Here is a 25,265-nt window from a genome sequence, read left to right on the forward strand (position 1 = left end):
GATGTGTTTAAATGTTCCTCTTAACTCTTAACACCAAGCAGTTTTTACACAGGATTTATAAAATGTCCTAAATCTTTATTTTTGACTAAGTGTAAATTTATATCATATTTAGCTTCTTTTTAATTTAAAATCTCATTCATTCATTTCTTGGTATATTTGTTTGATCTTTGCTTTAAAAATCAAACTGTTAACATTAGAGTAAAATCAAAGAATATTTCTCTTACCTGCTGGGATAAGAACAGAGCCCAGAAAGTTCAGCGTCACCAGAAACAGAAACCAAACCGTCTCAGTCATTGTTCTGAATGAAACCTTCTCCTCACAGCGCCGACCGAGGCAACGAGCAGGAAGGATTTTTGCACAACTTTCCTTTCACGCTGTTTTACATTCCACTTTTAACAGTCACCTTCAAACTGAACTGTCTGTAGTTTGCTCTCATGCACAAGGATCCATTTTCTTCACCAAACAATAAAGAGTGTTTCTTTTTTTAGCATTTTTGTTTGACAGCAGAGTTCATTTGGGAAGATTTGTTTATTTATCCATAAATTAAAAATTAACTGATTGCACTCACTAAAGCACATACAGTTTCACAGATAAAGAGCAACAGATACTAAGCATATATATTTAAATAAAATGACAGTGATTGGCTGTAAATGTTGGGAGTCACCATGGTTCCCATCTCTTGGGCTCAGGTCGGTCCCTCCCTGTTGCTCCTCTTCGTTTCCAACATCAGGCCCTGGAGACCAAGACAGGATGCATCCACTCTGTGAACCTTCATCTCTTCTGTTGCTGTGTGTGTATGAAGGTGCAGGCTGAGAGAATGATGCCAAAGACAGAGGGCTTGAGAGAGATTCACTTCAGGAGCATCAGTATGAGAGAGAGGGCTGCTCTGAAAAATATCAGCTTCTGATTTGTTTTCTTTTCTCTACTCAAAATAAGTGTTTAAAAATGTTTGTTTTGCTTTAATTGAACACCAAAACTACAACTCTGAAGCAAACACAACACATTCATATGTAAAAGCACAAAAATAAAAAAAGCTTTCATCCCACCGATGATCAAATTACATCAAGTTTATTTGCATAGCATATTTCAGCAATAAGTTCAAGTTCCTTTACATGATGAAAATATAACAATAAAAAATAAGCTATGTGTTAAAAAAGAGAAATGATAAAACGTTATCTAGACTCTAATCATCTATTTTGAAGTTGATAATCAAAGGTATCTATAAACAGGTAAGTTTTAGCCTTGATTTAAAAGAAGTCAGTGTTTCAGCAGGTTTTCAGTTTTCTGGAAGTTTGTTCTAGTATACAGGGGAAACTGAATGCTGCTTGTCTATGTTTGGTTCTGGTGATGCAGAGCAGACTCCTCCACACCGTTTATCCCAAACTCTCAGGTTTTCCTTCTCCACCGTTTTACAATCAGACATTTTAATTTGGAACAGAATAGAGAGGATGAGAAGATGTTGTTGGAACAACAGTCATGATAGATCTCAATAACAAATGTTGACCTTTACTGTTGACCTGCAGCAAGCAGAAATGTTTTCAGTTTTAATTTAAAGGAAAATCTGCTTTGACTTTGTTTTGTGTTTTTGAACAAACTTTCTATTCACCATGAAGTTCCTCCTGCCTCATGTTTCTGCTGCACCTTCGGCTTTAAGGAAACAATCAACCTGAACAATCAAGAGGATCTGGTATTTTATCACAGTCTTGTGTCATGGCTGCCAGAAACAACCTGTTATTAGTTTGTCTAATTTATGTTATTTCTCTAGTTTTTCAGGTTATTTAGTCCGTTTCTCTAATATAAAAAACTTCAGTTATTGTTTTTCCTCCTCACATTAATCTCCTTAAGTTTTTGTTTCAGTGGCTGAAAATCTCATATAAAACATGAAACAACTGAAAAAATGACTTTTACAAATATATATATGGTCCACCTTTTGCTTTCTAAAAATATATTTATACACATATTTCTATACATGCACATATACAGTTGTGTAAAAACTATTTTAAAAATATGCTTCTGCAAAAGAACTCGGCTAAAAAATGTTTACAAAATGTTTATTATAACTTATTCTATTTTTAGGCTCTGCAAACTAAAAACAAAGAAAAAAACTTAAAGTTACACATAAGCAAAAACGTTTGTTTTTCAGAGATTCCAGATAATTGAAATGTTTTAGTTTTTTGTTGAAAATTTAGTTTATCTTCAGTTCTTGTTTCCTTCTTCATGTTGTCCATCCAAATCATCCTGTTGTTCCTCATCTTGTGCCAAAACAACTGCACTGATCTCAAGACACTCAGATTCAGCCGAGTTCCTACAATTCAAACAGGCAGATAAACTTTAATCAGAACAACACAAAATTTATTTATTTTGGTTTTCATGTGTCTATATTAAACAGGCCTATTGTAGAAACATGGTGCTGTATTTAATTTTATGATTTTGGTGAAAATACTTTTGTAACCTGACTGTTTCTAATGAACCAAATCAAAAATACTTTATTTATCCAAACTTGTTACTTTATGCAACTCATTTCATCCATGTCTCTTCAGAACGTTGCTGTGAATGTTGATGCAGGAAGCAGCTCCAGTAGCAGTCAGTCTAATAAAGAGGCCTCTGACTGAAGTCTGTTCCTTTATAACAGTCTCATAACTATTACATCATGTTAGCAGCAGAAATAATATTCCACACATCCTGGATGTCACCATCAGCTGTAGTGGCTCTGCTAATCCACCTCATTTGCTTTTGCCTCTCCTCTTTAAATCTATCTGCCCATCTGGTCAGAAGGTCGTCCAGAGAAATGCTGGAGTCGGGATTTGATCCTTGGCATTAATGATGGATGGAAGAGATGGACTGAACTTCTCTGCTCTGTGTCATGAAGTCTCCTTTTCAACTTTGACCTATCCCAAACCCAAAACTGTTTTGAGGAGCTAATTATTTGCTCCCAGTTGTACAAACAATAATTTGTTGTCATAGCAACTGTTTAAGGTAGAAAATTGAGAACAAAAATCTGGAACTATGGACCAAACAAATGATGACCATAAGGTGCCAAATCAAACAAATCAGAACTGATGTAACATGCTACTAATATTAGCGGCACAATTTCAGAACTAGAATTGTTAAATAATTAATGACGGAAAAGGTTAATTTGTTTGCTTTATAAAACATATGGTAGTGCATTACTCAATATATGGAAATTAAATTTAAAATTTAAAACAGACTTAAGCGTTTAACAAAAAGCAAAACATTTCCTGAGGATTTACTTACTGTTGGTTTGCAGCTTTGTTTGACCTGGAAAAGAAAATATAGAACATTTAACAAAATGTTTTACATTAACAGTTATTTTCTATGCATTTACTTATCTTCCAGGATAAATATTAACTACATAATTTATTTATTTAGTCACTTACTGTTGATGTGCTGCTGTTTTGCACCTGTGTTTTGTGGTTCCTGAACAACAAAGCTCTGGAAAAATAGTTTTAATCAGGTAACGGCACCATCAACACAAAACATGTTCATAATTTAAAAACCAAAGTCAGAGTCTTTTACTTACCTCCTATTATTCCAAACATCAGTAAACATGGAGGGCATAGTCCAAGGATTATTGCAATTATTTTACTTGGGGTGTCCATAACTTTCTCTGGAAAGAAAAAGGTCAGATTAAACTAATGTACCTGTGGATGGAATTTAAATTTCTTCTACTATTAAACAAATGTAAACCAGTGATATTAATCTGCCTGTTACTGAAATGTAGTGCAGTAATAAAATATCTTTGAAAAAGTCAAAAGAAAATCATGCAATGCTACTTTACTCTTTGATTTACACCATATGCCCTTACTTCATTTGCTTTACACGCCTTGATTTAAATTTAAAGATGTAGTCTAAAAGATAAAGATGCAGCTGAATGAAGCTAATATTTAGGAATGCTAAAAATATCAGAGCAAAGTTACTTACTTCTTTTATGGAAAGACACTCTCTTCCTGTTTCTGCCGCTGCTGACGGTGCAGCTGTACGTCAGATCATAAGGACTGTCTGAGACCAGCAGGGAGCTGCTGATGCTGTAAAGCTGCTCTTCAGTCTGATGGACTGTGGTTCTGTTGTGGAGCTCCAGGTCAGATGGAGGATAAACGAACCAGGTGAGTTCAGGTTTAGGGTAGATATCCTCTGAGCTGCAGATGATCCTGTTTTCTATCTGCTTTATAATGACTTCTGTTATTAGAGCTGCAAAATAAGCAAATAAATACATCAATAATAGTAAAGAAATATTACATTAACTAAAAATAAAGCCAGTCTACCTTCAACCTTTAGCTGAATGAATGTTTTCTTGCTTCCTCTCTCTGTGCTGCTGTAGCATCTGTATCTCCCTTCATCCTGGATCTTCACTCCTGTCAGTTTTAAGGAGGCGTTTCCTCTGGAGATCAGATCCTTAAACAGAGACGTCCGACCTTTGAACTGCTGGTCCTGGCGTCCCAGCTGGTCCTCACTATCATAGTATGAGTGGACGTTATGCTCTCCTGATGTTAAATGGTCCCAGAGGGTCACTGTATCAGAACTGGGATCAACATTACAGGGTAAAATGCAGCTCTGTCTGAAAACACAGGTCACTGTGGGATCTACAGGAAGAGATGAGAGGAAACCAGATATTTACATATTTACAATTGTTATAAATTTGCATTCAAAAAAAGGAAATTTGCAAGACATTTAAATATATTATCATGGATATGTGAGCTGTTTCAGGTTTTGGTTTTTCTTTCACTTCAGCACAGAACAAAGCTGTTGTTTATTTTAACTCTGACAGTAACAGCAGGAACATTCATCTAAAAAACAAAGAACTGTCTTCATCCTTCACAGGTTTTAAAAACAAGATGACGTCTTTCTGTTCTTGAAGTTGTAGTTTGGGAGTTCTCGCCAATGTTTTCTGATGTAACATGATGATGTTCATAATGTAACATAAGTGGGGGCTCGTCCGGGATTATTTTTGAACATGGCACAGTTTAATTTGGAGGAGTTTTTAGGTAATCCTACCGTACAACAGTTTGATGTCTGTACAAAAGATGATTTATATGAAATTGCTTCATATTTTGGTATCCATGTGTCTAAGTCTTTGCTCAAAAGTGAACTGAAATCTCCTATCTTTAGTAGCTTGGTTGAAAAAGGAATACTCTCAGTGGAAATGGATAAAGAGGACGCCACCTTTTCTGAATCTGCTGATCAGCCTGAGGTCTGTGCTGAGGAGGGAGTGAAGACGCCACCTGTTGCTGCCAAGCCAGAGGGGGGAAAACCACCAGACTCTCTCCCACGGTTTGAGCCTTTCTCTATTGAGTCCTCAAATCCCAGTGTAGATGCACGTCTAAAGGTATGTCTAGTTCGTCTAGAACTTGAAGCTAAAGAACGGGAATGGAAGGATGAATTTGAGTTCCAGCTTAAATGCTGAAGAATTGAAGCTGAAACTGTCATCAAAATGCGTCAGCTGGAGCTACAGTCTCATAAACTGACCACTGTTCTCACTACAGATTCTGGTGGAGATGAAGACGATGTCAGTATTTCCCCAGATAAACCTTCCTCTTCTGCAGCACCTTCCACGTTTGACATCAGCAAAAATATTGCCCTGGTCCCACCATTCCGGGAGACGGAGGTGGAGGTATATTTTAATGCGTTTGAACGTATTGCTGTTGCCCTTCACTGGCCCACAGATGTCTGGTCCCTTTTGTTGCAGTGCAAACTGATTGGTAAGGCACAGGAAGTATGTGCAGTGCTCACAGTTGAAGACAGTCTTGTGTATGACAAAGTTAAAGCTGCCTTACTCAGGGTATATGAGCTAGTGCCTGAAGCATACAGGCAGCGGTTCAGGGCCTTAAGAAAATCCACTGCACAAACATTTGTTGAATTTGCAAGGGAAAAGGACTGTTATTTGACAGATGGTGCCAGGCAACTAAAACTACTGATTTTACTTCACTACGTGAATTGATATTGTTGGAGGAGTACAAAAACTGCCTTCCAGATCGTACAGTTTTGTACCTGAATGAGCAAAAAGCTTCCACCTAACAAAAGGCAGCTGTACTGGCTGAAGAATTTGCCCTTACTCACAAAAATGTTTTTGTGTGTCAATCTGACCAACCCTCTCGTGACAAGACATGGAAAGATGTGCCCCAATCTCAGGTTAAGAACACTCCAATTTCAAAATCAGAGAGACAATGTTTTTACGGTCATAAAATGGGGCATATTGTTTCTGATTGTTTGGCCCTAAAACGTAAACGGGCACCTCAACCACCAAAACCAGCTAAAGGGGTTGGCCTAGTCAAGACTCTGAGATCCTCCCCACAACTCTCAAACATGAGTGAACCTGATGACTGTTTTCAGCCCTTCATTTTTGATGGTTTTGTCTCCCTAACAGGACATCCTGAGGATGAGAAACCAGTGAGGATACTGAGGGACACTGGTGGTTCCCAGTCGTTCATCCTGTTCAGCTTTCTGCCATTTGATGCTGATACCTCCTGTAATGCAGATACAATAGTGCAAGGAATTGGAATGGCTTATGTACTGGCACCTTTACATTATGTTCACATAAAGTCCAAGTTGGCCTCTGGATTCTTCAAAGTTGCGATGAGAAACTCATTCCCTGTTCAGGGGGTTGAATTTATAATGGGGAATGATCTTGCTGGAGACAAAGTACTTCCTATTCCTGAGGTGGTGGATAATCCCAGTTGCATGACGGGTGAAGAGGAGATGTTGGAATCCCATCCTGATGTATTTGCTGTCAGTGCTCTTACCAGGTCCCAAGCTCGTAAGCTGAAGGAGGTGAATTTGGATGACTCGGTTCTTGGCTCTGCTTTGATGGAGGACAAGCTGCCAGCAGAGGACCTTTCAGAGTCAGCACCCCTTAAGGAGGACTTCACTCCAAAGTCTGAGGTTTTTCTCCCGCTATCAATGTCACGTGAGAGTTTGAGCCAAGCTCAGAAAAGTGATGAAACACTTACTAAATGTTTTAAAGGTGTGAGTGATTCAATAAATAATGACAAAGCCCATAAGTTTTATGTTGAGAATGGATTACTAGAAAATGGATCTCAAGGCCTGCCTTGCAACAGAAGGGTATTGAGGAGGATTGGGGAGTAGTAGATCAAATTGTCATTCCTCAAGGTTATCGTGAACAAATATTGCAGCTAGCACATGACCACACATGGTCAGGTCATTTGGGAATCACTACAGTATTCTTTACCCTACACCAAACAGTTAATAATAATAAACAAGTTTTCACTGAGGCTCTGTAAGAGCCATATGAATGAAATAAGTAATTGTTGATATGACAGGAGCAGGCGGCTTTGACACTTAGGTGTGTCGATGTGGGAGTGACGTCACCAGGTATGAATGGGAAGGATACTGGCTTTGTGTGTATGAGGAAGCGGTGAGCGGGGCGGTCAGTCCTGGCAAAGTTTGGAGCCTGATCATCAAAATGGAATAAATCGATAATTGTGACAGAACAAAGAAAAGGTTTGGAGTTGATTGATACACGGACAGATGAGATTCCAGAGTTAACCCAGTGCGGCCCTTTACCATCATTAGTTTGTCGTGTTTTTAATAATAAAAACTTGTTAATAGTAAAAACTGTTTGGTGCAAAACACTGATTGAAAATCGATTTATTTACTGCATGTTTATGTCTGTTAAGGCTAAGATGGAGCGGCACTGAAAGCAGCTCTTTAAACCATTCAGACTAGAACAACAGAGACACAATCAAAACTGTCAGATGTTTTATTACCCGCGATAATAACTCAGAAATAGTCCAAATTAGGATGTATTTTTATTTCTTTCCTACTTACGGAAGGTTTCTGTTTATATCGTAGGTTTGTGGCGCCTTTCTATCCTAAAGAAAGATATAAAACTTCAGATATTTCACAAAAAGTTTCTAACATTCATGGAAAAACCTCACATAACCTTATATTAAAGCATAAAGTACGGCGCCCACCGTAAGAAAGGCTTACAGTATTAAATTATGCTGCATAACTGACCAGTACAGTTTTGCGAGGGAACGCAAAAGAAAAAAAATTCCCCATGTCCCCTAGAGGGCTCCGTAAGGGTTCACTGTATTATTTCATGAAGGATTTTATGGGGGAGGGTGTTACAGTCACTGACCTCTAGGGGCTCTCTTCATGAGAGAGCTCTTTGTGTTTCAGCTTTACCTGGCTGCCACAGGTGCAATTGGTTGGAGCTCGTCAGCCAACCCATAAAGAGCTTCAACCAGAGATGTCAGATCCCTCCTTTTTTTTCTCTGGGCCTTGATCTGATGTGATCTTGTCTGTGAGCTGACTGTTTGTGGGGACTTGGATGATTTTGCTGTGAGCATTTTGTGAAGCATCAAGTGTATAACTTAAGTTTTGTTTCTATTCACAGTGGAAGGGGTTCTCTGCCATTTTGTTTGTTAAATGTTTTCTCCTGTTCTGTGGTTAGCCAGGGAGTTCAGGTTTTGTACTTTTTCTTTAGTTCTCCTCTAGAAAGTGTTTTTATTTTATAATTAAGAATGGGATGTTCTGTTTGTTGTTTTAGCCTTGAAGACCCTGAAGCTTAAAGCTTCCCTGTGCTTGTTGTCTCGTGATTAAGATTTTACTTGAACTATAAATATACTATATTAAGTATAAACTATATTTTGCTACTGACACCAACTGTTTAGATTACTTTTTTGTGTGTTATATCCAGTGCCAGAACTTACCCTTAGTGGTCTGGAGGGGGGGGGGGGCTGTAACAATGCCCAAAAGATGCATTTCTCGCATAGCTCTTGCAAATGATGTATTTACCTTTTAATATTTCTGAATAATCTTGGAGAGACATGAAAAGAACTGCTAATAGAATAACTGAAGAATGAAGATGCCTTCACGCTCAGACAAGGTTTCAGTTTGTGGAATCATTTAAATTTTAATAAATCTCAGGTATCATTTACACCATTTTTTTCCATAAACTATGATTAACTAAACAATTCCTGACTTTTGAATATACCCTTTAGTAAATAAAACTCAAGCTCGTCCCACCAAATTCACATTTTTATATTTAATATTTACATTGAGAGCAAAGTCAAATTATTGGTGTAAATGAACTTGGCTAAATAATTATTACATACCTCAAACTTTAAGTATAATAATATTTCTTTATGTTCTTGTTTTGTCCACCATTTAAAAACTAACACTGTTGTTGATAAGATCAAACTGAGAATGCAGGAAATATTTGACTTACCTCCATTTGCACCAGGCCAAATTAATGTTTGGATCACCAAAAACAGGAAGAACAAAATCTCAACCATAACGCAAGTGATTACAAAAACATGTATCATAAACCATCCTGCCTGTTATAAGTCAAGAGTAATGTATTTTCTATTTCACTCTTTCCACTACTGAGCAACTCCAGACTGGTCTGACCAGTTTATAAGTGGGAGAGGTAAACTGCTGTCAGGGAACTGGGCGGTTCTGTGGAGCTGCAGCTTCCCCACAGCCACAGATAATCAACTATTACTGATCATTCTGATTGATCCTACACGGTACGTCTAACCCTCTGGGTTCACCATGTTTCCATGTGCTTCAGTTTCCTCACCAACCGTTTCCTGTGTTTCCTCTTACTGACGGTGAAATGAAGAAATGAATCTTTCCAGCTCACTGCTTCGTTCACAGGTTCATCATCAGATGCTTCATTCTTTACTCACTAGTGACATCTGCTGCTGAAACTGAAACTGTGACGCTTTGTCCTCAAAATGTATTTCAACAAATATTACAACAAATATTAGAACAAATATTAGAACAAATATTAGAACACAGTCCATATGCAATATTATCGCTACAAAGCTTTTGCCAGATTGATGTTTAGTAATATTAAGGTCTATTGATCCCTACTTAACTGTGTATTCTCTTATTAGTTATTAAAATGATTTGTAACTAACAGGTTGGCTCAGCTGTCTTTGTGTTTTATTTTATGTCCTGATTAAATTATAAACACATTTGATGTTTTACTGTCTAGTTGAGTGATTGTTGCAGCTGACAGTTTTCTTTGTGTTTGTGATTTTTACTGCTGTTGGTCTGACAGTGGATGTTGGAGGATCACATTCCAGTTACCTGTTAGTTGAGCTCACATTCAGTCCACAAAAACCAGTCTGACTGGTTTGTGAGCAAACTTTCACTTTCTGTTTAATGGGACACAACAAAGTGACGAAGAGAAACAAAATACTCCGTTAAAAACATCAGATTTTTTATTTTCTTCTCTGATTTTTGTCTGGAGATGAGCTCAGTGGACCAACAAATAATATCCATGAATTAATAGACATAAAGACAATTAAATTATGGTTGATAAATCATTTAAAACTTGAATGAATAATGGTGGCATACTGTATGATGCTCCACATTCTGGTTGGTTCTAAAACCAGGGATGGACTGAATCCTGTGTAAAACCTGCCAGGTTGACTGGGCCAGTTTGCCACACCTGCAAGAAGGAGGATTCTTACACAACACTGGACTTTCATGTAATAAACCAGAACAGTTTTTGTTGAGCACCTGTCTACAGGTAAAACTAAGAGTAGTTTTTTAGGTGACAGGATTTTTAGTCAGTTTTGTCATGGTGAAAATGTTCTGCTCCATGTTTTTAATATTCCAGTCTTTGCTTTGGCTCCTTTCAAGAGGAGGTGAGTAAATGATTTAGGATTTAGCTCTAATAACAATAATCCAGTATTATGTGAATGTGATGTTTTCAGCAAACATGCCCAGAAATGCAACAAGTTACAGTGTGCAACAATAATTAGGTGTGTAACTAAAGATTAATGTTTTCTTTAGTCAGTTTACATATTGAGTTTTATCCAAACTGAAACCATCTTGTTTAAAAGGGCAGAAATATCTTGAAAGATTTTTTTAAATATCTGTTTTATCAATCATATGAAAATACACAACATTTCTTGTTTAACATTTATCTGCTGCTTCATTTTCACAACAACAACTTTGTGTTTAAAGTGAAACATAAACAATCATTTTATAAAACCTGATCATCCAGCTGGGCTTTGTTTCTGTAACTACATGCAAATCTAAAATAAAATCACTGTTATCTTTTAGTTTTTCTGTTTTACAAAGAAAAGCCCAGTATTAAGTCTGGGGAACTCATTCAATAACTAAACCTTTCTTGACAAAAATGTGAAGATTTTTTTTTATGTGATGAAATATATGTATTTTTTCCTAAGCAGAAATTTTGTGAGCTACATTTGTAAATAAAAGTTAATATATTGTGTATTTTTATATATTTTATAGCTCAGTCAAGAAAATATGTCAACTTCAGTTGTTATAGAAATGCTGTAAACATGAAATATGAGTTAAATGAAGTTTTATTTTGTAATTTAACAAACTGAAATTGGGCCTCAGTTTGTTGCTGCTCTTTCCGGTACTCTACCTTCAGCAGGTCACAACATTTCTAAATTAAGCCTTTAATAATGTTCATGAGAGTGTTGACCTGTGGAGTGATGATGAGGTCAGGAGATGCTCAGTCCCACCAGGTGTTTCCTGACATGATGTCACTGAAAGGTGCTTCACTCCCAGGAACTACAGTGAACCTGACAAACAAACGGCTGTGAGGTGAAGTTAGTGGATCTCACTGAGAAATAATAGAAATAATTTGGGTAATTCTAACGAAGCTAAAACAAGACAAAAAGTTCAGAAACATGCAAACATGTCTTTATATTTCTGTATGTAAATATCTGGTTTCCTTTCATCTCTTCCTGTAGATCCCACAGTGACCTGTGTTTTCAGACAGAGCTGCATTTTACCCTGTAATGTTGATCCCAGTTCTGATACGATCCTCCGCTGGGACCATTTAACATCCAGAGAGCATAACGTCCACTCATACTATGATAGTGAGGACCAGCTGGGACGGCAGGACCAGCAGTTCAAAGGTCGGACGTCTCTGTTTAAGGATCTGATCTCCAGAGGAAACGCCTCCTTAAAACTGACAGGAGTGAAGATCCAGGATGAAGGGAGATACAGATGCTACAGCAGCACAGAGAGAGGAAGCAAGAAAACATTCATTCAGCTAAAGGTTGAAGGTAGACTGGCTTTATTGTGGTAAATTTAGTTAGTGTAATATTTCTTTACTATTATTGATGTATTCATTTGCTTATTTTGCAGCTCTAATAAAAGTCAACATAAAGAAGGTAGAAAACAGGATCATCTGCAGCTCAGAGGATATCTACCCTAAACCTGAACTCACCTGGTTCATCTATCCTCCATCTGAACTGGAGCTCCACAACAGAACCACAGTCCATCAGACTGAAGAGCAGCTTTACAGCATCAGCAGCTCCCTGCTGGTCTCAGACAGTTTTAAAGACCAGATATACAGCTGCACCGTCAGCAGCGGCAGAAACAGGATAAGAGCGTCTTTTTGTAAAAGAAGTAAGTAACTTTATTATTAACATTTTCTAAATATCTTCATTCAGCTGCATCTTTCTTTTCTGGACTACTTCTGGTGTAAATCAAAGATGTAGCATCACATGATTTTCTTTTGACTTGGTTCACAGATAATATTATTATTACTGCACTACTTTTCAGTAACAGGCAAATTAACACTACTGCTTTATCTAGTAGCAATCAGAGTCCATCCACACAAACATGAGTTTAATCTGACTTTATTCTCCCCAGAGAAATTTATGGACCCAAGTAAAGTAATTGCAATAATAATTGAAGCATTCCTCCTGTGGATACTGATATTCATAATTATAGGAGGTAAGTAAAAGACTCTGACTTTGGTTTTTAAATTATTTATGAACATGTTTTGTGTTCATGGTGCCGTTATCTGATTCAAAATATTTTCTTGGTTGTTGCTCAGTAATCATAGAAGCCATATGCAAAACAGCAGCACATCAACAGTAAGTGACTAAATAAATAAATTATGTAGTTAATATTTATCTTGGAAGATAAGCAAATGCATAAAAAATAACTGTTAATGTAAAACATTTTGTTACATGTTTTTCATGTTACATTTCTTTTCTCAGGTCAAACAAAGCTGCAAACCAACAGTAAGTAAATCCTCAAGAAATGCTGTTTTGCACTTAAATTTTAAATCTAATTTATTTTATTAAATAATACAGGACCATACATTTTATAAAGCAAACAAATGAACTTTTTTCTTCATTAGTAGTTGTGTTTATTTTCATGTGTCATAAACCCTTAACCACGCCGAGGCCACATGGACAAACAAGACACAATAAAACACACAAACAAGCAGATTAATTATTTAACAATTCTAGTTCTGAGATTGTGCCGCAGCATGTTGCCGCATCTATGTTAGATTTATTTGATTTGGCGCCTCATGTTCGATAGTTCACTCTGGTTCTGGATGCTGCGCCAGGATTTTTGTTCTCATTTTTCTACCTTTAAACAGTTGCTATGACAACAAAGTATTGTTTTTACAACTGGGAGCAAATAATTAGCTCCTCAAAACAGTTTTGGATTTAGGATAGGTCTGGAATTAGACCTATCCTAAATCCAATCCAGCATCAACATTCACAGCAACGTTCTGAAGAGACATGGATGAAATGAGTTGCATAAAGTAACAAGGTTGGATAAATAAAGTATTTTTGATTTGGTTCATTAGAAACAGTCAGGTTACAAAAGTATTTTCACCAAAATCATCAAATTAAATACAGTACCATGTTTCTACAATAGGCCTGTTTAATATAGATAAATGAAAACCAAAATAAATAAATTAGGAAAAGCACTTTAAGATCAAAACAATCAGTGAATTTCATTAAACTCCAGATAAAACCAGATGAGTATAAAATTGCTTTAGATTGCGTTGCAGAAATCATATTTATATCTAAACATAAATAAATTTTGTGTTGTTCTGATTAAAGATTTTCTGTTTGTTTGAATTGCAGGAACTCGGCTGAATCTCAGTGTCTTCAGATCACAGCAGGTTAGCTGTTCTGGTACAGGATGATTTGGATGGACAACATGAAGAAGGAAACAAGAAACAAGAACTGAAGCAACTAAGAAATTGTTTGTTCATATATATATATATATATATATATATTTTTACAAAGCATCCTAAAGATGATCCATATATATTATTAAAAGTCATTTTTTCAGTTGTTTCATGTTTTATATGAGATTTTCAGCCACTGAAACAAAAACTTAAGGAGATTAATGTGAGGAGGAAAAACAATAACTGAAGGTTTTTATGTTAGAGCAACAAACTAAATAACCTGAAAAACTAGAAAGATAAGACAAACTCATAGTTTCTCTCTGGCAGCCATGACACCAGACTGTGATAAAATACCAGATCCTCTTGATTGTTCAGGTTGATTGTTTCCTTAAAGCCGAAGGTGCAGCAGAAACATGAGGCAGGAGGAACTTCATGGTGAATAGAAAGTTTGTTCAAAAACACAAAACAAAGTCAGAGCAGATTTTCCTTTAAATCAAAACTGAAAACATTTCTGCTTGCTGCAGATCAACAGTAAAGGTCAACATTTGTTATTGAGATCCATCATGACTGTTGTGCCAACAACATCTTCTCATCCTCTCTATTCTGTTCCAAATTAAAATGTCTGATTGTAAAACGGTGGAGAAGGAAAACCTGAGAGTTTGGGATAAACGGTCTGGAGGAGCCAGATGTGGACGATGTTAAAGGAGAGTAAAGACACAGAGAAAAAACATCCATATTGTAACTAATCTAGACTCTTTGTGTATTATTTGAGATTGTTGATCAATGTACAGTATTTACAATGATTAACTCTAATTCAATGATCTACAGGCACAACTTAATATTACTTTAATTTAATCGTTTCTGTCCATGTGAAAGTCGTGTGCTGTTTCCTGTTTAACTGCAAACAACCAGATAAAATGAAAAGTTAAAGTGCAAATGTTGGTGATCCACTGGTTGAATCTGAGTTTTGATCTTAATAGTAAGTTTCCCCTGAAATGAAAGTCTAACCAATTTAACTATAGATTAACTATAGATTAACTATATTTAACGTTTTGGACCAGAACAGCAGAGAAGAAAGTGACAGCAGGTTGGAGACTTTGTCTTTGGTTTCTGGTTCCTGAGGAAGAGATTAGAGCTTTATGACCTTTGCTTCATGTTTTCCTCTCTGTCTGTCTGCTGTCAGATAAAAGCTGCCTGAGCCAAACGTCCCTTTAAAGAGAGATTATTTATTATTAGTTTACTTCTTTATTTGAGTTAACTAAATGATTTGAGTAAGACTGACTTAAACTTGTCAAGTTAAACCAACTTAATGAATTCAGTTTAAAAACTTAATAAACCGAGTTGGATAAACTTTATTGAATTACTTGTTACCAACTGAAGCAAGTCAATTAATTTGGTTCAACTCATTTCTTTTTAGAGTGTACATGATGTACATTATTACATCATATAATATGTCTATGCAGTTAAAAAGATGTATAAAATGTTTTTATATTTTTTATTTATATTTTGAATTAAATCATTTTAATGGTGAGTTTGATATATTTGATATACACATTTTAATCACTGTACAAAATACAATAAAAATGAGGCTGTTAAATAAAATAAAAGGTGATTTTAAGGCACTTATTAAACTTGTTTATTAGATAAACTACTTTCTAATAACAAAAAAGTGAATTTATCCCACAGAGTTCAGATGTTCAAACCTTCATAACTTCAGAAAACAGGATTAGAAAAATCATCTTAACTTCTTCATGTAGCCAGTGAGAAATGACAGAAATAATCCTTAGTAAATTAAGATTAATGAACAAAATCTCTGCTGATTATTAGCAACACTGGAAAAAATGATTCTGTGCAGTAAATTTAACATAAATGAATCTGTGAAATCAACAATAAAAATTCTTTATGCAGATTTATTTAGTAATGAGGTCAAACATTGTTCAAGATACAAGATTTTGTCATTTTTTCAGAAAATCAATTGTTCCTGTAGTATCTGTAAGTTCATCCATACAACAAAAAACAATCTTGTTATCTTTACTCTGTTTCACTGGATATTTTAAAACACCAAATATTACCCATAAGCCATCAGGGTTTCTGAACACCAGCAGTGATTGGAAGTAAAGGCAGTTTTGAGCTAGAAGTCATTAAGGTGGCTGTTTAGTACAGCTAAGCAAAATTTATTAACTTATTTTAGGTTTAAATCAAACAACATAACTTCATTTGTTTTCATGTAATAATTTTTTTTAAGATATTGTTTGCATTGGGCCACCAGCAGCAGCAACTAATTAAACCACTTTTTTATTTCATAAAATTAGTTTTAAGATGTTTAAGGCGAAAATATAGATTTCAGAGCTTCAACAAGAATGAGGCTTGAGGCGGGTTGAGCGCAGCTGGAAGATGCCACTGATGGAGATCCTTATCAGCTGGAGCGTGGTCGGTGATTGGCCGTGACGTGGCTTGGTCCGGCGCTGATAGGTCGATGATGATGAACGAGTCTCACCGATTGGATGATGCAGGTGGGGCTGGAGATTCTTCCAGTTTGAATTTACGCCAAGGCTTCATTATAATTATTATCAATTTAATGGAAGAAATAGACTTTAGAAAAGTATTTTAACATCTTAAAATGTTAAGATAGTAACTTTCTTGAGGACATTGTTGTTGTGCTCGTGGAAACATTGCCTGGTATGTGAGACTTTTTTGGGAAAGATAAGGGGATAAAAGATGTGCAGTGGACGTTATAGTATCTAGATTATTTTGTTCTACAACAGCAGTGTTTGATTCATTCAGGCAGTCCACAGATTTCAATGAGTTCCTGCAACAGAAATCAAATCATTTCAAATTAGAACAATGATTTTTTTATTATTCTCTTGAACAAAATATAAAAAAACTGGGAAAAAAATTTCCAGTTTTATTTCCATAAAACTGGAAATTATGCAGTCATTTTTATGCTTATTACAATATTGTTATAATCATAGAGTGCAGAAATTATTTAATATATTTAGTCTATGTACTGTACTTACTCATGAACTTCAGGATTGCTTGGAGTCTTTGTGTTGTTTTTTGTGCAGCCTAAGAAAAGTTTGAGTTCAGAAAACATTAATTAAAAAAGCTAAAAAAAAACTAAATCAGAAAATCAACGTAAGAGAAAATCACAAGAGTCATTTACCTTTTATCTTTAAAATTATAAAAATCACAGCCACCACTACGATCGTTACTGCAAGTGGAACCCCAATCACCATTCCAGAGATCTTTCCAACATTATTTGAAATTTCTGTAGAGGAAGAAGAATCGGTTGTCATGAGACGTTTCTGGATGGATGCAGATAGGAGAGGAAAACATTTTTACTATTTGTTATGTATTCAAGAATTACAGGGAAAGATTTAACTTTAGCAATTTTATTAAGCATAAGTCCAAACAAGACAAATCAGGTTTAGCATTGTCTGTGAGAAATGTACATATTTTATATTAAAATATAAAATTTCTCTCAATTTGTCCAAGAAGGAGCAGCTGGACTGTAAATCATTTCTGATTTCCTGACCCACACACACTGTGTGTGTATGACGGAGACGTTCTTCCTCTAAACCATAACCCTGAACCACTTCTGCTAAACTACAAGCACATTTCCTGCTTTACACTGAAACTTCACTTCTAAAACACACTTTTTTCAAAACACTGCACACAATTTTCCAACATTTATCATAATTTTCATGAACAAAATCTCTTGTTTTCAAGAGGACAAAACTCCCCACAGTCTGTCCTAATGGTGCAGGTGGAGACACAGCAGTTGATGCGTCAGGAAAAGTAAATCCAGCCATGAAATGAAGAAAAATCTCTTTTTAAATTTAACTTGTTCTTACCAGGTTTAACCAAACCTGTCTTCTGGTTCGTCTGAGTTTTGACGGTGCAGTAGTAGGTCAAATTAGGGTCGTGGTCCATCAGACAGCTGGTGATGTTGTAAAGCTGCTCATCAGTCTGTTGGACCATTGTCTTGTTCTGAAGAGTTGTTTTGCATGGAGGCTCAGTGGACCAGGTGAGTTCAGGTTGAGGGTAGATCCCCTCTGAGCTGCAGGTGATCCTGTTTCCATCCTGATGGATTCTGATTGCAGAGACTGGAGCTGCAAACACAAGAACATGGAAGACACTAATGGTTAAACTAATAACAATACATATGTCATCTTTAAGAATAAATAAGACATATGAAAAAACTTTCATGTTCTTTTATTTATACCCGTCTCCTGTTCCAGGGGAGGCCTGGTGTCTTTGTCTGGTGGTTAACCAATCAGAAGCAGCGTTCTCCCTGTACTGCTTCCTGGCCCACCACAGGACTTCATAGAAGAATCATGCATACATGATTTAGAGTCACCAGTTAACCTAACATGCATGTTTTTTATGGTGGGTTTAACCCATGTATGCACTGGGAGAACCTGCAAAATCCTCCCACAGAGGCTCCACTTGGATTTGAACCCATGACCTTCTCACTGTGAGGCAACAGTACTGACAACTTTGCTATAGTGTAGAATAAATTTACCTTCTACTTTTAGATCAACAAATGCTTTTTTGTTGCCTTCTGAGGTACTTGTGCGGCACACGTATCGTCCTTCATCTTGGATCTTCACCGCTGTGAGCAGCAGAGAGGCGTTTCTTCTGGGGATCTGATCTGTGAACAGAGACGTTCTGCCTCGAAACCGTTGGACCTGGTGTCCCAACTGGGTTTGGTTATTGTAGAAAGAATGGACGAAATGTTCCCTGGTTGACATGTGAATCCAGTGGATGAGAGGATCTGAGCCAACATGGAGATCACAAGGTAAAATGCAACTCTCATTTAAAACACAGGTCACCTGAGTATCTGCAATGTGGAAAAAATAAACATCAAACCCATAAATAATTTATTTCTGAAGAAAAGAAAATCACTGTGTCAGGCAAAACATTTCAGCAGCAAAGTGGTTCAAAGTCTTTACATGATAAAAATTAAACCATATTAAATTATTGTTTCTCTTTCATTTTTATGATTTGGCCTTTGAATCAAGTTAAATCAGTCAGAAATGTCCAGCAACAGCTGCTGTCATCACTGAAGCCTTTAACTCTCACAAAGAAACCTAACTACATTCCTCTAGACCAGTGGTTCTTAACCTTTTTTGAGGTACCGAACCCATCAGTTTTATATGCGCATTCACCGAACCCTTCTTTAGTGATAAATAAAATATATTTTTTTTCCAAATTCAAGACATAGGTATATGTTTTTTTGCTGGTGCACAAAATGAGCAATGCATGAACGTTACCTTGGCTCAAAGAACAAAACCATGAACTCACAGCAAGTTACAGTGTTACTTTATTCTGGCCCCCAAAAAATATTTCGGCCCCATAAAAGAATTTCAGCCCCCAAAATATTTTTTTACTATTTTACTAATTAAAAATACATTTGGAATTTTTCACAGAATTAAAAGATTTTCTTAATTTTTTTTATTTTAAATTTAATTAGTTTTTTGTCGTTTTGAATCCACAAAATACTTTTTTGGGGCCAGAATAAAGTATTGCACAAATTGCATACCTGTAAATCAGTGTGACTCCTGCTGTTGTCTTTGGGAGACCAGTTCAGAGAGGCGTGGCTTCACCTTGGCAAGTGCATCTTCAGAGCAAAGTCTGTTCATTTTCTGCTTTTTTTGCTCGACATATTTAGTATGGATAAAAATATTAAGAAAGAAACCACGCGACATACAACTACGACAGCCGCTGATACTGCATGCACCAAATTCCCCGCAGCCCTGATTGGCCGAGCAATGTAACATGATCCTCTGCAGCCAGTGATGGCCAAGCGGGGCGGGTCATCACGACTTTACACAGGTGTGTCTTTACCTCTGCGGCAGAGGCTCCGCCGAACCCCTGAGACCGACTCATCGAACCCCTGGGGTTCGATCAAACACAGGTTAAGAACCACTGATATAATACAATATTACTTTAATTCACATTTTCATTTTAATAAAAATTTACATTGTTTTTATTTATAAAAAAAATTATGAATAAGAACAACTGTGTAATAGAACTGAACAGGAATGAGTTAAATATTGTTCAAAACTTTCTCATTTCTGAAGCTGAATCTTTCAAACTGAATTTAATTTAGATTAAATCAGAATTTTTATGTCTATAAATTATAACAGGACTGTAGAGAAGTTGTTGCTTAATCTGTCAGTTTGTCAGTTTTGGGTGTCAGATGTTTAGTATTTTGCTTTTGAAATTTGAAATGTTTTGTAAATAAAATCTCCTGCCTCCTGGCCGGCGCAGCTGGCTGCCTGCAGACGCAGCTCCCGTCGTGTGTGTTTGTCTGTGTATATTTGCTGTAACCGATTAATGATCCGTGCTTGAAGAACCCATGGATCATCAGTTGGGCTTTCCACAATGGCTGGATGTGGTTCTGTCGCTGTTCTCCGCGTTCGTCTGCTACTTTTTATACTCTTGGTTGCGGACAACCTCGCCGAGCGGAGTAGTGTTTGCTCGCGTGAACGGCTGATTGCGCTGTGTGGGCCTCTGCTGCTGCCCGGAGACGGGCCTGTGGTCCCGGAGGAGTTACGGAGGAGACGACAGGGCTGCAGGTCTGGAGTTAAACGGAGGTAGAAGAGGAGACGGCGCAGGCCAGTGGTACCGGCGATTATTGTGGGGAACATGAGGTCTTTGGTAAATTGGACAGACGAACTCACGCCGCTGGTTAGGACCCAGAAGGAGTACTGGGAATGCAGTATCTTCTGCTTCACGGAAACCTGGCTGCACTCGCTTATTCCGGACTACAGCGTGGAGATCCCTGGATTTTCCTTGGTGCGGGGGACAGGGACTTTTCCAAGAGTCGGAAGAAGAGGGGCGGCGGGATTGCACTTTATGTGAGTGAGAGGTGGTGTAATCCTGGTCATGTTAACGTGAAGGAACAGATTTGTAGCCCGGACATTGAACTTCTGGCTGTGGGAATGCGGCCGTGTTATTTACCGAGGGAGTTTACGTCCACCATTTTGATTGCTGTTTACATTCCCCCATCAGCTGATGCAGTGGTGGCCTGTGACGTCATCAGCTCTACCGCAGCCAAACTCCAGACTCAACACCCGGACGTTGTTATTGTGTCTTGTCTCTATGCTGTAACTGCGAAGTAATTTCCCTGCTGGGATGAATAAAGTACTTCTATTCTATTCTATTCTGTTCTATTCATATCCTCAGTTTCCCTGTAGTTTATTTACAATGAGCTGAGCTTTTCTCTGTCCTTGAATTTGTTCCTGTGGTTCTGGTTCTACCTGCTTTTAATTTACCAGTAAATTTTCTGATTTCTCTGTCAATTTCATGCTTCTATTTAAATTTTAAGTTTTAGTTTTTCCTTTCCTGCCTCTGCTTGTTAAATGTCCTGTTTATTAGACTTGTTTAAAATGGTTTCATTCAGTCTTATAATACAACATATTTTCATAATTCAACACATTTTCATAATTCAACACATTTTCATAATTCAACACATTTTCATAATTCAACACATTTTCATAATTCAACACATTATTACATAGTTTGCCAAGACAAAACCAGGTGTGTTATCTTTTTTGATTATAACTCACTGTTAATAATCCAGAACAATAATTTATAATATCATTTCCTGAGAAAGAATTATTACTTAATAAAAAGTTGACAATAAATTAATCATTTCTATTTTCACTTTAAATAACTGAGAACAACAAAAATGTTAAAAGCTTAATTAAAAAATAATTGTGACTGTTGAGATCTTTTTATAAACTATGGTATGGTTATATTTTGTGGACTTGAAAGTGCCATAAAATAAAATGTTATATATTGTAGTTGATATTAAAATACATCAAACTGAAGGTTCAGTAATTTGTGTTACTCACCTCCTTCTGAGAGAGTCAGTAGGAAACTCAGGACAGCCAGGAACCTGAAGCACTTGATCTTCATCGTGCTCAGTTCCCTGCTCTCAAAAGAGAAAGAAAAAGAAAAGAGAAATTGTTCCTTCCATGTATAAATAACCTAGAGGCTGGTTTATTTACAGGCTGGGTGTGTCCAAAGCTTCCCGTCTGATTGGTTTAGGTCCAAAGCTTTGGACACGCCCATGAAGAGCTGAGGGAATTTTCTTGACAATCTTAAACCTTCATTTTAATATTTTTAGCTTATTGAAAGCTGGTTTCAGATCAATAATTATTAAAAAAGAGGAAAGTAGCAGCTCTGCAAACACAGTTACTTTGAAAACAGAGCTCACTACATGTGGTTAGAACAAACACTTTACTGAATCTCCATCTCGGCTCCAAGCACAATAAATCCCTCAACTACACCAAGAATAAAGTGGACATCTGCATATATAGATGAGAGAGAAACATCCATCCATTTATTTTCTCTACCTGCTTGCCTGTGCAGAATCACAGTGATTATTGGATGAGAGGAGGGACCAACCTGGACAGGTTACTAATCCATCACAGAGACTCACTGGACAAACAACCATCCACACTCAAACCTAAAGGGACAACCTAGAGACCCACCTAATGTGTGTCTCTGTGGGAAACCAGAGTACCCAGAGAGAATCCATGCATGAACCGGCAGAACATGCAAACTCCTTGCAGAAAGACCAATGTATGGTGCAGCAGAGAGAAAGAAAATCATACACATTATAGAAAAATTGGATTTACATAAATGATCATGACATCATCCCACCCTGCCCACCATCTCTTTGAGTTTCTTCCTGATGTCAGATGATGCAGGGCTTTAAAACATGCAGCACCAGGCTGAACTCTTTTTTCTTCTTCACTGAACTGAATACTAGTAGGATGTCACTCCAACAGCTTAACATTTATCATGACAGACCTTTATCCAGGATATGTTTATATTTATCTTTTCTTAAAAATGTGTGGCGCATTAACCTTATTTTATGTCTCATTTATTTTTATGTTTACAGTTATCTCGAGCTAAAGCTATCAGGAGTGGACGACCAAATGTTCCTAAGATGCTGCTGCAAAACTGCAGAGCTCCTTCAGAGACAGACTGCTGCATCCTAAATGCACAAAGAAGCGTTTTTGTAGATCCTTCCTCGAGTTTCTCCAGTCACTGTTCCCAACAAATTTAAAGACGTTTTTACATCGCTATTATTTGCATAGTTTTATTTTCACTTCTTAAGATTCTCTTTTTTTAATGTGCAGATACACATGCACACTTTGTATTTTTTAAAATTATCGTGCAGTTGCACATTTCTTTCTATCGTAATACACTATTTCACTAACTGCACATTCTATGTTGTAATTTTGCCATTACTTTTCAGTATGATATTCTTTATTCTATGTTACAGATATTTATCTTTGTACATGCTCTGACTGCCAGTCATTTTACTGCTGGTAAACCTGAATATCCCACTGATGGACTTAAAGGTTATTTCTATTCTATTTTAGATTTCTGTTCACAGAATTTAAAATTTTGGCTGGGTGATAGAAGTGTATGTGCGTGTGGGTGTGTGTGTGTGTGTGCGTGTGTGTGCGTGTGCGTTTGTTTCTAATACCTTGTGGGAACCATTGTCCTGACACATACTACGTTGTGGGGACACACTGCTCCTTGTGGGGACCAGGCTGTTTTGTGGGGAACAGCCTGGTTTCTTGTGGGGAAATGCTGTTTTGGGGTCAAGGGTCAGATTTAGGACTAAGGTGTGAATTGAGTTTTGGTTAAGGTTAGGGTTAGGATAAGGGTTAGGGTTAGGCTGTAAAAATGAATGGAAGTCAATGGAAAGTCCCAGTAAAGATGGCTGCACAAACATACTGTATGTGTGTGGGCGTGTGTGTGGGCGTGTGTGTGTGGGCGTGGGCGTGTGGGGGTGTGCGGGTGTGTGATATTTGTACTTTAGATCTTTTGTTATTTTACATCTCCATCTTATGAGAGATCTCCTTCTAAGTTAGTGGTTTAAAAATTAAGTTGTTTAACTGAACAATGGCAAATAAAGTCTGGAATCTTGAAACCAAAAATACTTTTGGTTTCATAATCAATAGTTAACCAGTAGTTATGTCCAGTTAATGCATTAAACATCCCGACATCCCGTTTGCTTGGCTGAGTGCTGAGCTCTCACTGAAACAAACAATGTACTTCTTACATATTCTGAATTGTAAAGATATTTGAACAAAAACAAGAAACTATTTTAAAACGCAAAGCTCACGTGGAACATGTCTGCAACAAAAACACAGCAGTGGTTCAGTTGTTCTGGATAAAGGACTCCTAAAGATATAAAGAGTCTTTCAAGATGACACATTCAGAGATTTTACAGCTTCAGCAAACAAAACACAAAAAGACAAGAGACTCGGCGACTCATTGATAAAAAGAAAGCTTTTACCTACTAGGATCAAATGAAAAGCTTTATTTAAATCAACAACTTGTCAGGAAACTCTCACAAATCTGGGTTTAAAATGTTTCTGGTACTTTTCCTTGACTGTCTTCTTGACAGAAATGAGTGCAATGAGGAAATGCTGGTTGCCAAGGTGATATCACTGGCTTCATCATTAGATCTTCATCTTATCCTGTTCAGACTCTACCAAAACACTTTGCAATGTTTCCCTAACTCACTCATTCATACACACAGGTTCTGTTTCCACCTTCAAACACACATAAATTGTAGCTGAACTGTTTTTAAAAACTGCTGATATTTCTGCTTTTAACAAAGCTGGCCAAAGACATGTACTGATTCATGAGATTAGAATGATGTTTTTGTTTTGATGAAAGCAAAACCTCATGAAAGGTTTTGACCTCAGATCAAGATCTGAGGTCAAAACCAGAACAAATAGACAATGAACATCAATGAGGATCAGGTGTGGCAAAACTAACAATATGTCTAAGTTCATGGAGAAAAAGTAATGACTAATAAAGAACAGACAGTACTGACTTACACAAAGCAGTTTTTACAAGACAGCAAGCTATACCATAGTACTGCTGTACCATCGTTACAATAGATACAGAAAGCTGTGCTTTAGCTGATGTTAGTGAAGAATTTTCTACATTCATCCTTGAACCGAAAGTAAATAGCTGCATCAGTACCTGGAAACTGACTAGAACATGCAGAAAAACCTGTTTGGTTTTTTTTTGGAACAGCTCTAAAATGCTTTCAGTTTAAGACTTGAGTTTGTTTGTTTAGTTACATCTTGTCAAAGCGTTTTGAGTTTAGCCAGTTAAAATCTAACCTTTTCTGTAACAACTGAGCTTTAGTAAAGCTTCATGCATCTTGCAGTTTTTCCACATCTTATCACACATGCATTTTATTATAAATGTCATGTGATGGATCAGCACAAAGTAGTGGATAAAAGCTGAAAGTGAGGGATGCATGACTTGTATTCAGCCCTCTTTATTCTAATAA

The 25,265-nt window shown here is 36.8% G+C and overlaps 1 protein-coding gene across 1 annotated transcript; it reads right to left on the reverse strand.

Moving 5' to 3' along the window:
* Positions 1 to 1,900: 1,900 nt before the first annotated feature.
* Positions 1,901 to 21,886, reverse strand: LOC102224022. Its single transcript, XM_023326825.1, has 14 exons — positions 21,784 to 21,886; positions 18,444 to 18,761; positions 17,773 to 18,030; positions 17,082 to 17,186; positions 16,936 to 16,984; positions 16,531 to 16,727; positions 14,273 to 14,346; positions 9,209 to 9,317; positions 4,284 to 4,601; positions 3,943 to 4,209; positions 3,542 to 3,628; positions 3,399 to 3,453; positions 3,256 to 3,279; positions 1,901 to 2,305 (listed from the first exon to the last, which is right to left on the reverse strand). The coding sequence occupies exons 1-14, from the start codon at positions 21,845 to 21,847 to the stop codon at positions 2,197 to 2,199; spliced, it is 2,034 nt and encodes a 677-aa protein (XP_023182593.1). The 5' UTR covers positions 21,848 to 21,886; the 3' UTR covers positions 1,901 to 2,196.
* Between the last annotated feature and the right edge of the window lie 3,379 nt (positions 21,887 to 25,265).

Source organism: Xiphophorus maculatus, chromosome 21 (assembly GCF_002775205.1).
Source record: "Xiphophorus maculatus strain JP 163 A chromosome 21, X_maculatus-5.0-male, whole genome shotgun sequence".
In the NCBI taxonomy this organism is placed as follows: Eukaryota; Metazoa; Chordata; class Actinopteri; order Cyprinodontiformes; family Poeciliidae; genus Xiphophorus; species Xiphophorus maculatus.

Excerpts from the sequence above, each read along its gene's own strand:
- LOC102224022 (XM_023326825.1), bottom strand. The coding sequence starts at position 21,847 with ATGAAGATCAAGTGCTTCAGGTTCCTGGCTGTCCTGAGTTTCCTACTG. Across the intron at positions 9,318-14,272 it reads TGAACAATCAAGAGGATCTG|GCAGGATGGTTTATGATACA; the intron begins GTATTTTATCAC and ends GACTTATAACAG. Across the intron at positions 3,629-3,942 it reads AGTGTCTTTCCATAAAAGAA|AGAAAGTTATGGACACCCCA; the intron begins GTAAGTAACTTT and ends TTTTCTTTCCAG.